The 15,567-nt window shown below is 42.4% G+C and overlaps 1 protein-coding gene across 1 annotated transcript in view; it reads left to right on the top strand.

Annotated features, from left to right (window-relative positions):
• Positions 1-235: 235 nt before the first annotated feature.
• Positions 236-15,567, top strand: part of LOC311000412 (neurocan core protein-like) — a gene marked incomplete at its 5' end in the record, with an annotated part of 31,654 nt that continues 16,322 nt past the window's right edge. The window contains 10 exons of the mRNA XM_083991121.1: positions 236-308; positions 4,143-4,343; positions 5,000-5,182; positions 5,767-5,941; positions 7,347-7,474; positions 8,680-8,964; positions 9,571-9,729; positions 9,852-9,923; positions 10,015-10,163; positions 10,246-10,396. Of these exons, the coding sequence (XP_083847247.1) occupies positions 236-308; positions 4,143-4,343; positions 5,000-5,182; positions 5,767-5,941; positions 7,347-7,474; positions 8,680-8,964; positions 9,571-9,729; positions 9,852-9,923; positions 10,015-10,163; positions 10,246-10,396 (1,576 nt within the window). The remainder of the gene's footprint in view (positions 309-4,142; positions 4,344-4,999; positions 5,183-5,766; positions 5,942-7,346; positions 7,475-8,679; positions 8,965-9,570; positions 9,730-9,851; positions 9,924-10,014; positions 10,164-10,245; positions 10,397-15,567) is intronic.

Raw genomic sequence — 15,567 nt, 5'->3', positions numbered from 1 at the left:
TATTGGCTTTCAAGGATAGAGGAAATGATAACTAAAGGTAAAGATGTGCACCATGAACAGTTCATTAAGTAAGATCCCCGTTTGATTGCCCAAACTGGGTCAATAAAATAAAACATTGAAAAGCAAATATACATGTCCTGTTACTACTGGTGCAGCTTCCCATCTTGATCCGGCCTCACTGCCCTCTTCTCTGTCCGCCCCCCACCCCTCACCCCTCTCTCTCTGCAGGTCCAGGATGGTGCTCACTCTGCGTGCAGCTGGGCGGCAGATCCCCCTCGCTCTGATGCTGCTGCTCTATTTAAGCTTGGGTGAGTTCCTCTGTCTCCTATACCTCCAGTCTTTGTCTCCTTCCACTGCTTCATCTTCCAAGTGCCGCAGAAACTAATCAGCACTTTTGGATATAAAGGAACAACGGTAGGCGGTAACAGAGTGTGTCAGTACACAAAGGTGTTCAGTTGAAAGAAGAAGAGGGAGGGAAAAGAAGACAGATGACCAGGAGGATGAGAAGAAGGAATAAAAGAAAGGGGGAGCAGCTGGACCCGAATACAGAGAAAGAGTTCCCACATTCATTTTTCCATAGGCGTAATTACACGAGACAGGTCTGCACTCATTTGAGTGTTGTAAGTGAAAGCTGACATGCTGAGGATGTTTGCAGACATGCTCGGTGGGATTGAGCTGGAACTCCTCCAAACCCATTTGTGCAAGTTTAGTGGACCATCTGTTCCATTACAACTATGCGTAAAATTCACAATTATGGAACAAAAAGACAAAAAAATGTCAGAGCTGCAACTCTCTGGTGGATAGTATCGCAGGTTCGAGGTCACACACGCAGCCTGCTGACGGCTTGTACTAAAGATAAGTTGCTCCCCTTAATTACTTTCCCTGCAATTGGCATGCATGGTGGAAGCTGGTCAGCCTGGATTCTGTTCAAGAGGAGAACTGCATCTCTCATTTCCACCATTAAAACATAAGCTCACTGGTCATTACGCTCTGACAGGGGAAAGTTTTTAATCCACATCTAATCATGTTTTATCTCTTTTTGTTGCACAATCCAAGGTCCGACTGTAAAAAATAACAAACAATCTGCCCACCTCCTAAATTTAAAAACCAGAATTGAAAACTGCTGTTTCTCTCAACCACTGAACCCCTCTGAAGCTGCTGCAAAAGCTGTTAAAATATTTATATGTTGAATTATTTCACTTCAGAGTCAATAATTTCCAGGTTGATCCCCACAAATCTGCCTTTAAATATTCTACAAAACACCAGGAGATATCAAACATGTGTATTAATACCATGGCAACTCCTAATGTTTGTATAAAGATGCTTAATTCGCAGATTGCAGATTCAGCTGCATTCAAGAGACATTGATAAAAACCCAGGTTGCAATTTATCTGTAATCCGAGCACCTCAGTGGACTCTGGTGGAGGACTGACTGAGGGAAAAGAGATGACATCTGTTAATGACAGAGATTGTCCTTTCATGTCACTTCCAGCTCTCTGCTTCTCTTTTCAGGCTGTTTTTCTTTTGTCCCATCTGTCAGCGCCATGCTACCGGCAGGGTAAACCTATCATCCAGAGTCCCTCAATTTCCACCATTCACTTTCTTAGACTCCCTCTCTCTCCCTCTCTTGTTACTGCTTGCCATCTTGTTCTGGCTCTTATGCTTTTCCTGGGTATTTGTGATTCTGTGATTACATCTGATTTGGGGGGAAGGCGGCAGACACGTTCTTCAGCATAGAAAGGCGCTCTCAGGGGGTTCAGCTTGTGAAAGCCGTCCAATCTAAATGCAGATGGAAATATCTTTGGGGATTCAATTCCACCATGTGTGATACTCCAAAGGAGGCTTTGTTTAGTTTTTTTTCTTTTCCACATGGGTTCTCTTGTTATGCTCATATTAGTACTTTACAAATTGGTGTATTTAACTAACATCGAAAGTTTGAATGAAGAGGACAAGACAAAAAAAAAAAAAAGCAAAACTCCCTGAACAAATGTCTTTTAAGCTTATTAAGCTTTTGTAGTTGTGTTATCTGTCTTTTGTTGGTATGTTGACAGACGCAGCAGCTATAATGATGTTTCTGCACTCACTTTAAGAGTAGAAACAGCATGTATTAATGATGATTACTAATGTAGCCTACATAAAGTGGTCAAAAGTTAAGTTTACAAAAACCTTTTTTGTTAAAAAAAAAAGAAAAGAAAAATTAAAACACAATTTCAACCAATTGAATTGAATTGAATGAAAATATTATACAGTCACATTCACACATCCACAGAGGATGAAGCCACAAAGAGATGGGCCAAGAATTGTTGGTTGGGGGATAATGGCTTTGTAGGTGATCCTGTTGTCATGGTTACATTGAACCTGTATATCCTGGCAACCAGACTGAGTGAATTGCTGATATCAATCTGCAGGAGCATGAATTGAACTCTCACAGCCACATCCCCTTCATATTGGCATAAAATCAGTAAATGAATTTGTCTGAGCGACAGTTGAAGTCATTTGTGTGAATGGTGAGAAGAAGAATTTAAATAATTAGGTTGAAGGTGGTGAGTCACTGTGGTTTCTATTGAGTGTGTGCGTGCGTGTGTGTTTTCAGCTCAGGCTCACAGGTGTGTGCATGAGTTTGTGTTCCTCTGCTGCACTCACAAAACTTTAGTTCTTCTAATTCTCCTCTCTCCTTGTCTGCTTCGTCCACAATGTGGCATTCACCTGAATCAACCAGCAGACTTCTTTGTTTATCCGCTGAACCCTTTCACAATCACAAAGTAGATTCACGCATGGTGAATCATCAATGCAGGAAATTATTTACAGCACTTTTCTCTCCATTTGCCTCTTCAATTGTTAGCAAAATATCATCAGACATACAGAAAGTCTTCACATTGTGAATTATCACATTATGTTCCAGTGTCATTTCTTACATCTTCAGACTTCACTCAGAATGATAACAGAACATCGAAAGTTTTAACAAATGTGTTAGAAAGGGAGAAAATGCAATTTCACCTTGAGATAAATATTCAGACCCTTTAATATGACACCAACTTCAGTAATTTCAGTTGATTGGACATGATTTGAAAAGGCAATCATCCGTATAAGGTCTGAGGAAGGTGCTGCCTACAGAGCTCAGAGACTTGGTTGTGTTGAGTTTGTATCTTGCTTGCTGCCTTCTTAGCCAGGCCTTGCTTGGAAAATAGATTTTTTTTTATCTCAAGCAATCTGCCTGGTAAAATAAAGGTAAAAAAAAACAGAGCAGGGGAAGGCTACAAAAACATTTCTGCTGCATTGAAGGTTCCCTATAGAGCAAGAGGAACAGCTTAGCTTAACTGAGTAGGCTAATCGTAGAGAAGGGATCTTGGTAAGACAGGCGATCACTCTGGTCTCCTGAGATCCTGTGTGGAGAAGGGAGAAACTTCCAAGAAGACAACCATCACCACAGGTCCTGTCTGCAGAGTCCATAAGCCTGTCCTCAGTGAAAAACACATTAAAGCACCCAGAGGATTCTCAGACAAGACACAAAGATTGGGCTATTTGGCCTCAGGTCCAAGCGTCAAGTCTGGAGGGAACCAGACCATCCCAAAAGTGAAACATGGTGGAGGCAGGATCAGGCTGTGGGGTTGTTTCTGAGCAAAGTACAGAGATATCCTTCATGAAAACCTGATCTAGAGCACTCAGGACCTCAGGGTGGACAAAAACTTGTCACGCAGCAAGAGTGGCTTTGAGACAACACTGTTAATGTCCTTGAGTGGCCCAGCCAGAGCCCTGACATGAACCCAATTCAACTCAGTCCCCATTCACCCTGACACAGCTTGAGAGGATCTGCAGAGAAGAATGGCAGAAAATCCCTAAATCCAGGTGTGCAAAGCTTGAGGCATCATACCCAACAGGACTCCAGGCTGTAATCGCTGCAAAAGGTGCTTCAGCTAAATACTGAGTAAAGGCTCTGAACACTTATGTAAATGTGATTTTTCAGTTTTCTTTTTCCTTTTGGATAAAAATTCAGTTTTCCTTTTTGTTGTTATGGACCGTTCCCGCACAAGGCTGCAACATGGCAAAATGTGAAAAAGTAGAGGGCTCTGAATACTTCCTGAATGCACCGCATTAAAAAACGTAATCCAATTATGTTCTGTCCTCCTTTTGTTCTTCTTTAGGTGAAGCCTCCTCCATAGTGAACATGCGTAGGATCATCCATCCTACAGTACAACAAACACTGGCAGGCAAAGCTGTCCTCCCCTGTGTCTTTACCCTGCAGACCAGCTCCTCCAGCCAGCGCCCCCACCACCTGTGGTGGACCAGGCTCCCGGCGGGAGCACAGGGTGCTCATCCTGAGCAGCCAGTGCTTTCGGCTGAAGGTAAAACAAAGATGTGATGTGATGTAAAGGATTCAGCTGTTGATAAACACCCTCACAACTTAACAGCAGCAGCTGTCCTGAATTCAAATGATGGTTTTCCATTGAGTTTTAGTACCGTGAGTCTGTGTCCAGATTGGATTTATATATTTATGAAGGCTTCATAACTTTAACATCATGTTTTGGCACCAAAAAAAGGCATGAAATGAGCAACTTGCTGGTGAACATAACGAAGCTGTTAAAGCACCAGATGTTTCCTCATGAATGAGTATAAACCAAAACCAAGCTGAGCTAAAAGAGAGTGAGTATTTGACCTCTAGATGTCGGATGGCCAAAAACACAACTACTAGGCTATAACTCCATAAAGTGATCACACGTTGTTTTTGGTACCAAAAAAAAGAAAAAAAATCATGAGGGCTTCCAAAGCAACACAATGACAAAGCTATGAACAAGCAGCTCCTGGAGTTGAAGAGAAGTTATCTCAGTAAAAAGCTTTTCCATGATTTTGGCAAAGTCATCCAAACAAATAAAAATTGGTGATGCATATTTACCTCCATCCACTTATCTGGGCTCCCATAAAGGTTATGTTCTGATCTGTAAGACCTGCAGGATGCCAGCAGACATTTGTCATGAAGAAACCTATTTTTTCTCTGCCAAAGGTGATGTAATCAAGGTGAATAAGGCTTTCATTGGACGCGTCATGCTGCCAGGATATGCTGCCAATCCCCTCAATGCTACCATGGAGATCTCCAGTCTCCGTACCAACGACTCGGGCACTTACCACTGTCAGGTTGTCATGGGTAACGACTATGAGAGGGACACTGTGCCCCTGGTGGTCTCCGGTAAGTGCAGCAGCCACTAGCAGCCTAACCCTGTGAGAGAGGTTTGGTGCCCGACTGCCTAAAGGAAACATTTCAACTCAGTAGAAATGCTGCTGACAGCCTGAGCAGCGTTAACACAAAGGGCTTTAAAATCCGTCTTCTAACTTAATCGATTTTTGCGTTTTATTACATTCAAGGCTTGTTGTGCCAATGTAAGATGCATAATGGCTGCTCTATAGTTTTTTATTTAATTAAACATTAAAAACATTGATTCATTATATCAATATCATAATGACTGACTTAATGTAGCTCACTGCTCTTGCCTTTGTGTTGTTCTTTGCTATCTAGCTTTCCACTCGAGTAATTGTGTAATTCTTTTAATTAAAGTGTTTGGGCCGAACACCAGTGATCATTTCTCTGTTTGTTCATTTGTGAAATTTCTGCTGAAACTCACATAGGGGTAGATTGATCTGTTTGTGGCCACAATAAAATGTTCATTGAGTGCATCCCACTGATTTATTGATTTGGAACCTGGGCTGCGTTGGTGTATTTCTCAAATAGAAGGAATTGAAAAAGTTTATCTTCACACCTCTTCTCCCCTGTAGGTGTGGTGTTTCACTACCAGGCTCCCACCGCCCGTTATTCCCTTTCTTTTGCCGATGCACAGCGGGCCTGCCTGGAGAACTCAGCTCAAATTGCCTCGCCGGCCCAGATGTGGGCAGCGTACTATGACGGCTTCGCCAGCTGTGCAGCCGGCTGGTTGGCGGATCAGACCGTACGGTGAGGAGAGATTCAATAACCTCCTTCTTCTTATCACACCCTTTATACCCATTTGATTTGAAGCAAGGCTGCAACTAACTATTTTCTGTGATTGATTGATTGATTGATAATGAAGGACTGATGTTGAATAATGAAAAGAAAATGAATCAGGGAAAAAAAACGCCAATCATTCTCTCACAGCAGCCTCCCTACTGAGAGGATTTGCTCAGACAAGACATTTGAAGACGTTGACTCGGGCTTCGGGAAATTGTGATAGATGTTTCACACAATTTCTGACCAAATGGTTCAGCCTCAGCCTTGATATAAAAGAAATAATAAAACGTTTGGTCAATAAATTATCAGAAATATGTTGAAAAATGCCTCTCACATTTTCCCAGATTACTCTATAAAGGACTAAGGAAAGATTTTAACATTTGTGAAGCTGAATCTAATGAATTATGGGCATTTAGCTTGCTTTGGTAAATATTCTCATATGTTGTCTTTTCGATAATCAATAGACTAATTGATTCTTCTTCTAATTGGTTCAGGTCAGTTCTAAAGACTTCTATATTTTGATGTACCTGCTGAGTCTCTAATATGAAGACATTTCTTTTATTTGTTCCCCCCCCCTCTCGGATCCCCTGTTGTTTCAATTAATATTCAGTTCTGTTGTTTTGTCACCTCATCTGGTTCAGGATCATGTTCACTTTACCCCTGCTGCCTCTCTGCTGTTAATTGTATTTTAATCTATTCTAATCTCTTGCCCTTTAAAAAGGAACAAAAATAAGAATTTATTCTGAATTGACATTAAAGGCTTAATGAAAATAAAAGTTTTGGTAGGCTATTTGAGCTGAGAATGATTGTACAGAAGAGTGTCCACACGATATTTATTTATGCTACTTATTTCCAGTGATTGGTGTAAAGAAACTTACACGCTGTTCCGCCCACGGAACGGGCTGGAAGTGGGGAGGTAGCACCAACTACTTCCGAATTTTTTAAACACCAACCCTTAAACATACAGAATATATTCATGTCATACATTGTTAGAAAGCTTAGACCAACCCGATTAATTCAAGACCAAGACCAATTGTGTCTATATCCTGCCTAGAGGTCCCTGAATGTCTGTACCCATGTCATTCTATAGGCAAACCTTTGGGCAGGGAAACAACCCCATCATTCTAAGCTTTGGCACTATTTGTCAGTAAGTCACAGAATCACACAAACACTTTAACAGTAATCCTGAGAGTGTTACCTTTCCAATGATACCATGCACATCTCTGAATCTCAAACTATGTGGGATCTGTGCTGCTCACAACTTGGACATGTTGTTTCGGGTTTATAAATCGTCTTTGGTTTCGGCAAAAAAACATAAAAATAGGGGCGTGTCTTAAGAGGTTAACTAACTCCCACATGGTTGTCTCCACAGTTATTCTGTCCAGCAGCCAGAGCTTGGTTGCTATGAACACAAGGAGTATTCTTCTGGAGTGAGGAATTATGGGAAGAGGGACCCAAAAGAGCTGTTTGATGTGTACTGTTTTGCAAAGGAACTGGATGGTACGCACACACACACACACACACACACACACACACACACACACACACACACACACACACACACACACACACACACACACACACACACACACACACACACACACACACACACACAGACTCAGAAAAACACACATCAAAACCTGTGACAGCGTTTGGCTTTACACTGGTGTTTGCATCATACTCTGCTACAGTATTAAAGGCGAAGTCCTGCCATATTCTTTTCTATTCCAGTAGAAAGTACAAAAAAGCACCAGTGAATTGATGCTGCTCACATTCAGTCACACCAATACACTGGGTGACACGCTCCTTCATGAACATGGGCACTGTGATTTATTTTGGGGCCAATCCCACAAACACCATCTTGCTGCTGAAGATATTTACTATTGTAAGTGTGGCTCCGTCTCTTTTTACTTTTTAAACACACACTAAAATTATGGAGCGCAAGCATGTAGTTGACGCGTGTCTTCTGCCACAAAAACTCCACAGTTCTTCTTTCTCACGAGGGTTTATTGAAACCTTTCTTCAAGTTACAACAAATAATAAAAAACTGTGTAGCAATCCAAAATCAGGCAATAATCATTAGCACAATTAGCACGACAGCACGGTCAAAAACTAGTGTGCTCTCCTCGCCTCCATAATCATAACTGAACCAAATTACGCATACATCACGTTACGCACGTCTCAGCCAATAAGAAGAGAGCAGCTGTTATTAACTAATAGGCATTCTTATAACCTCAATATGGTATATAAAGGATAAATCCAACAAATCTAAATTATGTATCACCTTATGTGTAATATACAAAATGGCTCTAACAACTATTCCAGCAAATTTGTGTTAATCCACGGCTCAAAATGGTTTCCTACAAACGCACCGTCCTTTTTGAGTTATGTAGCTATGCAAAAAACACAGTGCCCGGCTGATTTAGAAAGTAGTCTAGCAAGCATGTCTTTACAAAATGAAACTTTACATTCCTGTCATGCCTTTTATACATTTAGTAGGAATGAGCGTGCTACAGCTCAGAGTCACAGCCAGGGTGACAAAAATATAAAATGTCATCAGTCTTATCCTTGAAGCGCCTGGACCGTTACGTAATATTACGTGTAGGCCTACTCTCAAAGTCTTCATGAGTAGTTATTAAACCCAGGTGTCTGCTTCTTCACAACCCCCTGCCTCCTGTGTCCCCCCTCCCCCCTCCCCCCTCCAGGTGAGGTGTTTCACTCCTCCGTCCCAGGCAGGTTGTCCCTGTCTTCGGCGTCCGACCGCTGCGTGTCCCTCGGGGGCCAGCTGGCCACGGTGGGGCAGCTTTATCTGGCCTGGAGAGCCGGCCTGGACAGCTGTGCCCCAGGCTGGCTGTCTGATGGCAGCGTCCGCTACCCGGTGACCTGGCCTCGCCCCGAGTGTGGAGGGAGCCAGCCGGGGGTCCACACCGTCACGGCCAACGACACCGCTGACAACACCACGGCGCTATATGATGCTTATTGCTACAGAGGTACTGCAACGACGGCTAGATAATCCTACAGCTAATTCAATCACTGTAATTCATGTTAGACAGCAATAAAAGCATGAGTCACTCTCTTGTACTAGTGTAATAATCTTGAAGCTGTTTCATATAAATGTAATTTTATTGGAGTAAATACACTGATTAACTAACATCTTGCTCATGGGAGGAGTGTTGATGTTGCCGTGGATGCTCTGAGTCCTCCTAATGTAGTAAGAATGAAAATAAATGTCATTGCCACTGTTGTAGCTATGGCAACACTGATTTCTGATCCACATTATCTACTCCAGCATCATGTGTGTGTGTGTGTGTGTGTGTGTGTGTGTGTGTGTGTGTGTGTGTGTGTGTGTGTGTGTGTGTGTGTGTGTGTGTGTGTGTGTGTGTGTGTGTGTGTGTGTGTGAAACTGCTGGATTGACATAAGCAGTGGGAAAGAGAGACAGAGAAAAAGAGGACATGCTGTCTTAAAGTTAAATATCCAGAATCTTGTTTCTCAGATTACTCAGCAAAATTAAAACAGTAAAACTTTGATACCAACTGGATAAAATCCTTCAGCTGCTGCCACAGGAAAAAGCAAATCTCTTTGACTTGTTTCCCAGGTAAAGTGGAGAATACTGGCTCCATCTCTCAGATCTACACCTCCCTGTGGAAGCCCTGGAGCTACCTCACAGGCTCAAGTGATGCCGAGTCTGCAGGGACAGGGAGGCCTGACCTGACTACACAGCAAACCGTCACTACCAGAGGTTGTACATTGGCCTGTGATTCGCAGATCTGTTGCTGCACGAAGCAGCTGATTAATCAAAATCAACCATTTAATATGTAAATGTGGGCTCTGGGATGCACATAACTTTGCATACATGCATCCATGCAGGGTCCTCAGATGCTTCACCCTCCAACTGGACGGGACTGGTTGACCTTGAGGAGGAGGACACTTTCCACGCCGCTGATGCTTGTGAGTTTGATTACCAATAAAGATGTCTCTGGGAAAAGATTGTGAGGAGGATACTGTGGGTTATCATTCCCTCCCCTGTTTGTCTGCTCAGCCACAGAGCCTTGGTCTTCAGAGAACTACGTCGCCCTCCAACTCATCCCAGGACAGAGCTCCTTAGACTGGGGCGAGCTGCTGGAGCCCGGACCTGATTCAGAGTGGTTTCTCCGTCCCCTAGTTCACCCAACTCCAGCTAAGAAGAAGGTTCATCCTCTCGTAATCTATTGTTATAAGGTTTAGAAATACTGAAAAGTGCTGACACGTGTTATTATCATCATTATTTCAGGTGATCTCAAAGATTGTCACGTCCATTTGGAAGCCTTGGAACTACCTGGTGGGGACGGGAGACGAGCAGGGGACCCAGACCCCGCATGGACCGACAGTGGAGGATACAGAGACTGAGACAAAGACTGATCCATCCAGCACAGCATCACCAGGTGTGTGGATTATTGCTGTGTCACTGAACTAAATGGCCTATCGATTGAATCAACTTGTAAAAAGAGGAGTATGCCTCACAGAGTTATGAGGCATCAACAGGGCCTAATGACAGTGTTATGTTTATGAACACGGTTTTATGTGTGCGTAATTTTCTCTCTCTGTGATGTTGGGGGAAACATCAGCTGAGCCACACAACAGGATGGCACATTCATTAGAGTACAAACAAGCCCCTGGTATGTAGTTCATTAGAGAAGCACCAGGCTATACAAGCAGAGGACCAAAGGCTTTTAGTGCCCCTACATCCGGCTGGGAGTCAAACTGAAGCCACAGTGACCTTTCTGTGTGACTCAGGCTGCCTCTCCTGTTGGGTCACTAATGAGCTAATCGACACCCAGTGTGGCTGTGAAGGAGCTCTGGCTGTCGACAGTTGCCTTCCTGATGCAGGATTCAACTTGAAAAGATAAAAACGTTTCTTTTTTTTAACCTTAAATGTCACAAGATTAGGTTAATCAATTGTTATGTAATAATAAATCTGAAATATTATCACATAATATTATTTTTTTAGCACACATAAAGGATTCTTTATGTGAAATGCACCTCTACTGTGCAGACAGTACAGTCAATGTCTATAGAACACAGTGAAACTACATTTAAAGAGGAACTATGCAAGATTTTTTACCTTACTTGAACAGTTTCGGAGTAATTGTGATGGTTAAATGGAGACTCTGCCTTCCACCAAGCGTCTCTTGGCCGAAAATCGACTTTCCAAGATCAGCGCCTCCGAACCGGTGTCCCAGATCTCGTCTCGCAAGAAACATTGACAGCTTTACGGCACTACTACGCAAACAAATATCTTGTTAACACTACCCACCTTGGTAGACATTGCCTTCTCACCGGCTTCGTTGAAAACAAATGCACACAGCCGGGGGAGAGGGAGGAGGGGTTGGAGAGGAGTTGTGAGTTTTTACGACACTGAAACTATGCACTCTGAAACAGTAGGGGGAACTCTGTAGAGACAAAAAGCGCAGAAAACAGCGGAAAAAGTGACCGGACTTGCATAGTTTAGTTTACCTTTAACTTCTCCAACCGCTTGAATCGAACAGAAAAAAAGTGGTGCCATAATAATTACCCAGGATGTAACAAAGAAGATTAGTTTGCCCTTCTGCAGTCCACCTTCAACAGACTGAGTAACCACACTGAGGACAACACTAAGAGATGAGTGTGGGCGAAGACCTCTCGGCCTCTCTGGAGGGCAGGAGCAAGAGTTAAGACCTTAACCGACCAAACTGCGGACAGTGAGAGGAGCTGCACACACAAATACATCAGCCTTGATCTTAATGTATTTTTATATTTTCCTGTCTCACTGTGGGTAGAAGTTGTGCTGTGTGGTTCTTGGCTGGTTCAGAGCAGGGCTGCTGCTCAAATATTCCTTTCTTCTTATCTTACTGTACAAATATAAACGCTCAGCTATGATGTTGACCCTTTTATTTTTTTCCCCAATGATTTTCCGCCACTTCCAGTAGACTGAGGTTTGATCACGCTGACGCCGTTTGTCGGCTGGGGTAGAGAACGAACGTGGACACGCCTGAAGCTGCTGTGTTATTCTCTCTCAGCCTCACTCATTACTTAATGCCACTGAACGGCTGCCATTTGTTCTTGTTTGTATGGAGATATGATCCATTGTTTTTGGATAAGGCCTCACTGACAGCTTCATTTGTGTATTTTCCATTTTACTGTGTGGGTGTTCGTGTATGTGATTACCAGATCTGCTGCAGCCCTTTCATTTCTCTGTGTCACAGTAATGACCACCTATCAGCTTGCACATGTAGCCCACAAAGTGTAAAAAACATACATGAGATACTAAGACAAAGACTTTACTTAATGCAATGAATATTAACCACATCACCAGGTGCCAGAAAATCCCATCTTTTTTTTTCAAGAAAGAGAAATACCAGAACGCTTCTCTCAAAGAAAACACCTTTCAGACAACGGAGAAGAACAGATAAAGGGGGTTGCTTGCTATGTTCTCTTATCTGGCTATCTGTGAGGTGAACTTGTTATCCTTCAGTGCACATGAAAACCTCTTTTCTCCCACAACTTCTTTCAGATTTGGCAAAATGTTTCTGGTGATTTTCTCAAATGACTTGTATTTGTCTCTTTTAAAGAACAGGACCCTTGTACAGTACAGGATGTCTTGCTCCAAGTAGAACGGAGCCAAATGAACCCCCCTCTGTTATAGATAGCAGAGCACCAAGCACCTCAAATCAGCTACATTATAGAAACGTCTAAAGCTTAGAATATGCGTCTATTGTTGAGGCGAGAGAGGCATTTCTCAATAAGACAAAGTTCCTGACTGTCTCATGGCAAAAAGTGGATCCATGAAAGCTAATTAGCAAGGAAGAAGTCTCAGAACTCATACGTTCTCTCAAGGGAGCACCTCCCCCCTAGTAAGCCCACTCACAGATATGTGTTCAGCTTCAAACCTATCCCTGTCATTTTAATGAGAGATAAACCTCCCGACATGTGTGGCTCCTGCAGACCTATCAGTCTAATCTGACAGCAGGCTGCTCTGAGAGCTTCTTGCCAGGCAGCTGGAGAATTCAGTCTTACAAACTCAAACCAGACAAGCTTTGTGCATGGACGCTGGTTAGAGGGCTTGTGAGTATTATGCAGTTTACTACTATAGGAAGAGGGGCTGTCGGTGGCTGTCTCCCCCTCACATGTGCTGAAGGCCTTCAATATGGTTGAGTGGAGCTACCTGTTTGACGTATAGTAGGGAAATTTGGAGTTGGGGGATGGGGGTTGTCCTTTAAATGGATCCACATCATATCATTCATAACCACTCATGTCATAACAAATGGTCTTGGTCTCTTTTTTTTCTTTTTTAATTAAATTAAAAAAAAACACCCAGAGCGATGGCATGACCTTCCACTGTCCTTGATTGGTGGAATCAGTCTCATTAAGATGAATATTCTCCAACGACTTTTATATCCCCCTGCAGATTCCCCCCCGTGTACAACCGGAAATTCACCCAGGACTTAAAAGAAGGCATTTTCTAAATTTACTAGCCTGGCAAAAAAGAAAAAAAAATCTAGGCAGAGGCTTTAAATATTACAACTGCCCACAGATATGGATGAACCTCCGATGCCTAATTTTGTATCTCACAATTTGGGCCAGTCATGCAGGCTCTGGCTACATATATACTGTATATATCTAAAGAGACAGGCCTGTATTGATTCCCGGGTATCAGAGTCTGGTATGTTATAAGGAAAAATGTGAAACATCTAAAATCCTGACGTTCCTACATTCCCTCACTGTGTTCTCCTACAAGGACATCCATGTACTTGACGACTTAATGCTTTATTGCGCTTCAAGCAGCTGCAAGAAGTATTTGATATTTGCAAGGAACATTTCTTTGGATCCCTGCAAATGAGGCATTTTATTTCCTCTCAGGTTTCCTCCTTTTCTGAAAGATTTAACTTGGATAGCCCCAACATTTCATATCATTTTTATTCACTGCTCGGTTCCTTTCACATATGAGTTCACAAATGCTTCTCATAAATGGCAAAGAGATTTAGGGGCTGAAGATATTGGAAATCATTGGGCAAACAGCTGCAGACTCGATCAGATCCTCCTTTACATATAATATCAGCACAAGATTCTTCACATTCTTTACCCTGCACAAAATAAATCAGCCCCTTTCTCCGTATTGCAATAAGTGCCATCCTAACATATCTCCATTTCTTTGGGGAGTGTGAATTATTATTCAGATCTATTTCCAAGGTAATTACTGCAACGTTTAAAAAAAATAATGTTCCTAGTGTTTTCTTTTCAGGTCTTCCCTCCAGGGAATTGCACCTTCATACATCACACTACGACCTTCCTGAGAAGCTCCCGTTAATTGCGCAAAAGTGCGTCTTGTGCGATTGGATCAAAGACTCCCCGCCAAGTGTCACCCTCAAAGACAAAGACATTTTTTAATACCCTCCCTCTTAAAGATCGCAGCTTGTCACAGAAGGTGAAGATGAGTTGTTTCTCAAGGTCTGGTCACCACTTCTATATTTATTTACCTGCAGACCTGAATTATAATCACATGAACATATAGAGGACTGGAAACAATATTTTAATGAATGAACATATGTGTTTGATTTAGTCTTGTGACTTTTCGTATTTAATCTTGTTTAATGATTAATGTGTGTTTTGTGGGGAGTCTGGCATAGCTGTGTGTGTAGTGCTGTTTCCGGTTTAAACCCAGTTAAAAGGTTGGTTTAAAAAAAAAAATCAAATCAAACATACACTTGTGGTAAAACAGTCATATTTTAGTTATTCAGCCTTAAAAACCCATTTGCATATTTGCTTTTCATCATTAATTAACGTGGTCTGGGTCTATTGTAATCCCTTTTTCCCCAAAAGCATTTAGAGAGCAACTTTTACAAAAACAAGTTGGACATTTTGAAGTCTTATGCTGTTATCTAACACATCCTCAGAGGCAGTAGTTTTTAGAGCCACTGAATCCATTATTGTGTGTAAAGCCACATAACAATGACATGTTGTTGTACCTCTAAGAATACATCTACAACCTACAACAACGACTGTCATGTCATCTTTATGTTACAGATTTAGTGGAGGCTCTGAAGCTTCTGTACTCAGTATTTTGAATGTTGAGCCAGTTCCTGTCTTTGCTGCCACTTAGATATGTTTGGTTAGATTCACTCATTTAGGCTCCTTTCTAATCAAAAAGCAGTTTATTCAGACTCTACCAGATTCTCAATCAAATGGAAACCTTCATCAGTGAGTGCTTAGAGCACAGCTGAGCCTATTTTGCTGCACAAATAAGCCCGTTTTAAGAAATGTGTTTTGATGGAGTGCTTACACAGAGCATGCAGAAGCAGAATCAGGAGGAGTCTGCTTGTTTCCATGACTGTGGCCGCTCTGCGCCTTCTTAAACCAGAGCGCACGCAGAGAAATCATGTCTCCAAATGTCTCTCTTGCGCTGGATGCCCATTATCGACACCGAGGCACATAGCCATCGTGGGATGAAAACATCACGTTTCTTCCAACATGAAGGCAGGCAGAGGATGGGAAAAAAGACTGAAAACCAACTCATCAACCTGTATTTCTCTCTCCTACTCCTCAGGGGCCTTGCGGCTTTACAGGTTTTTATGTGCTG

This window comes from Trachurus trachurus (assembly GCF_905171665.1).
Source record: "Trachurus trachurus genome assembly, chromosome: 17".
Lineage (NCBI taxonomy): Eukaryota > Metazoa > Chordata > Actinopteri > Carangiformes > Carangidae > Trachurus > Trachurus trachurus.
The sequence above is the reverse complement of the archived record's forward strand: the minus strand, read 5'-3'. Positions and strand labels throughout refer to the sequence as shown.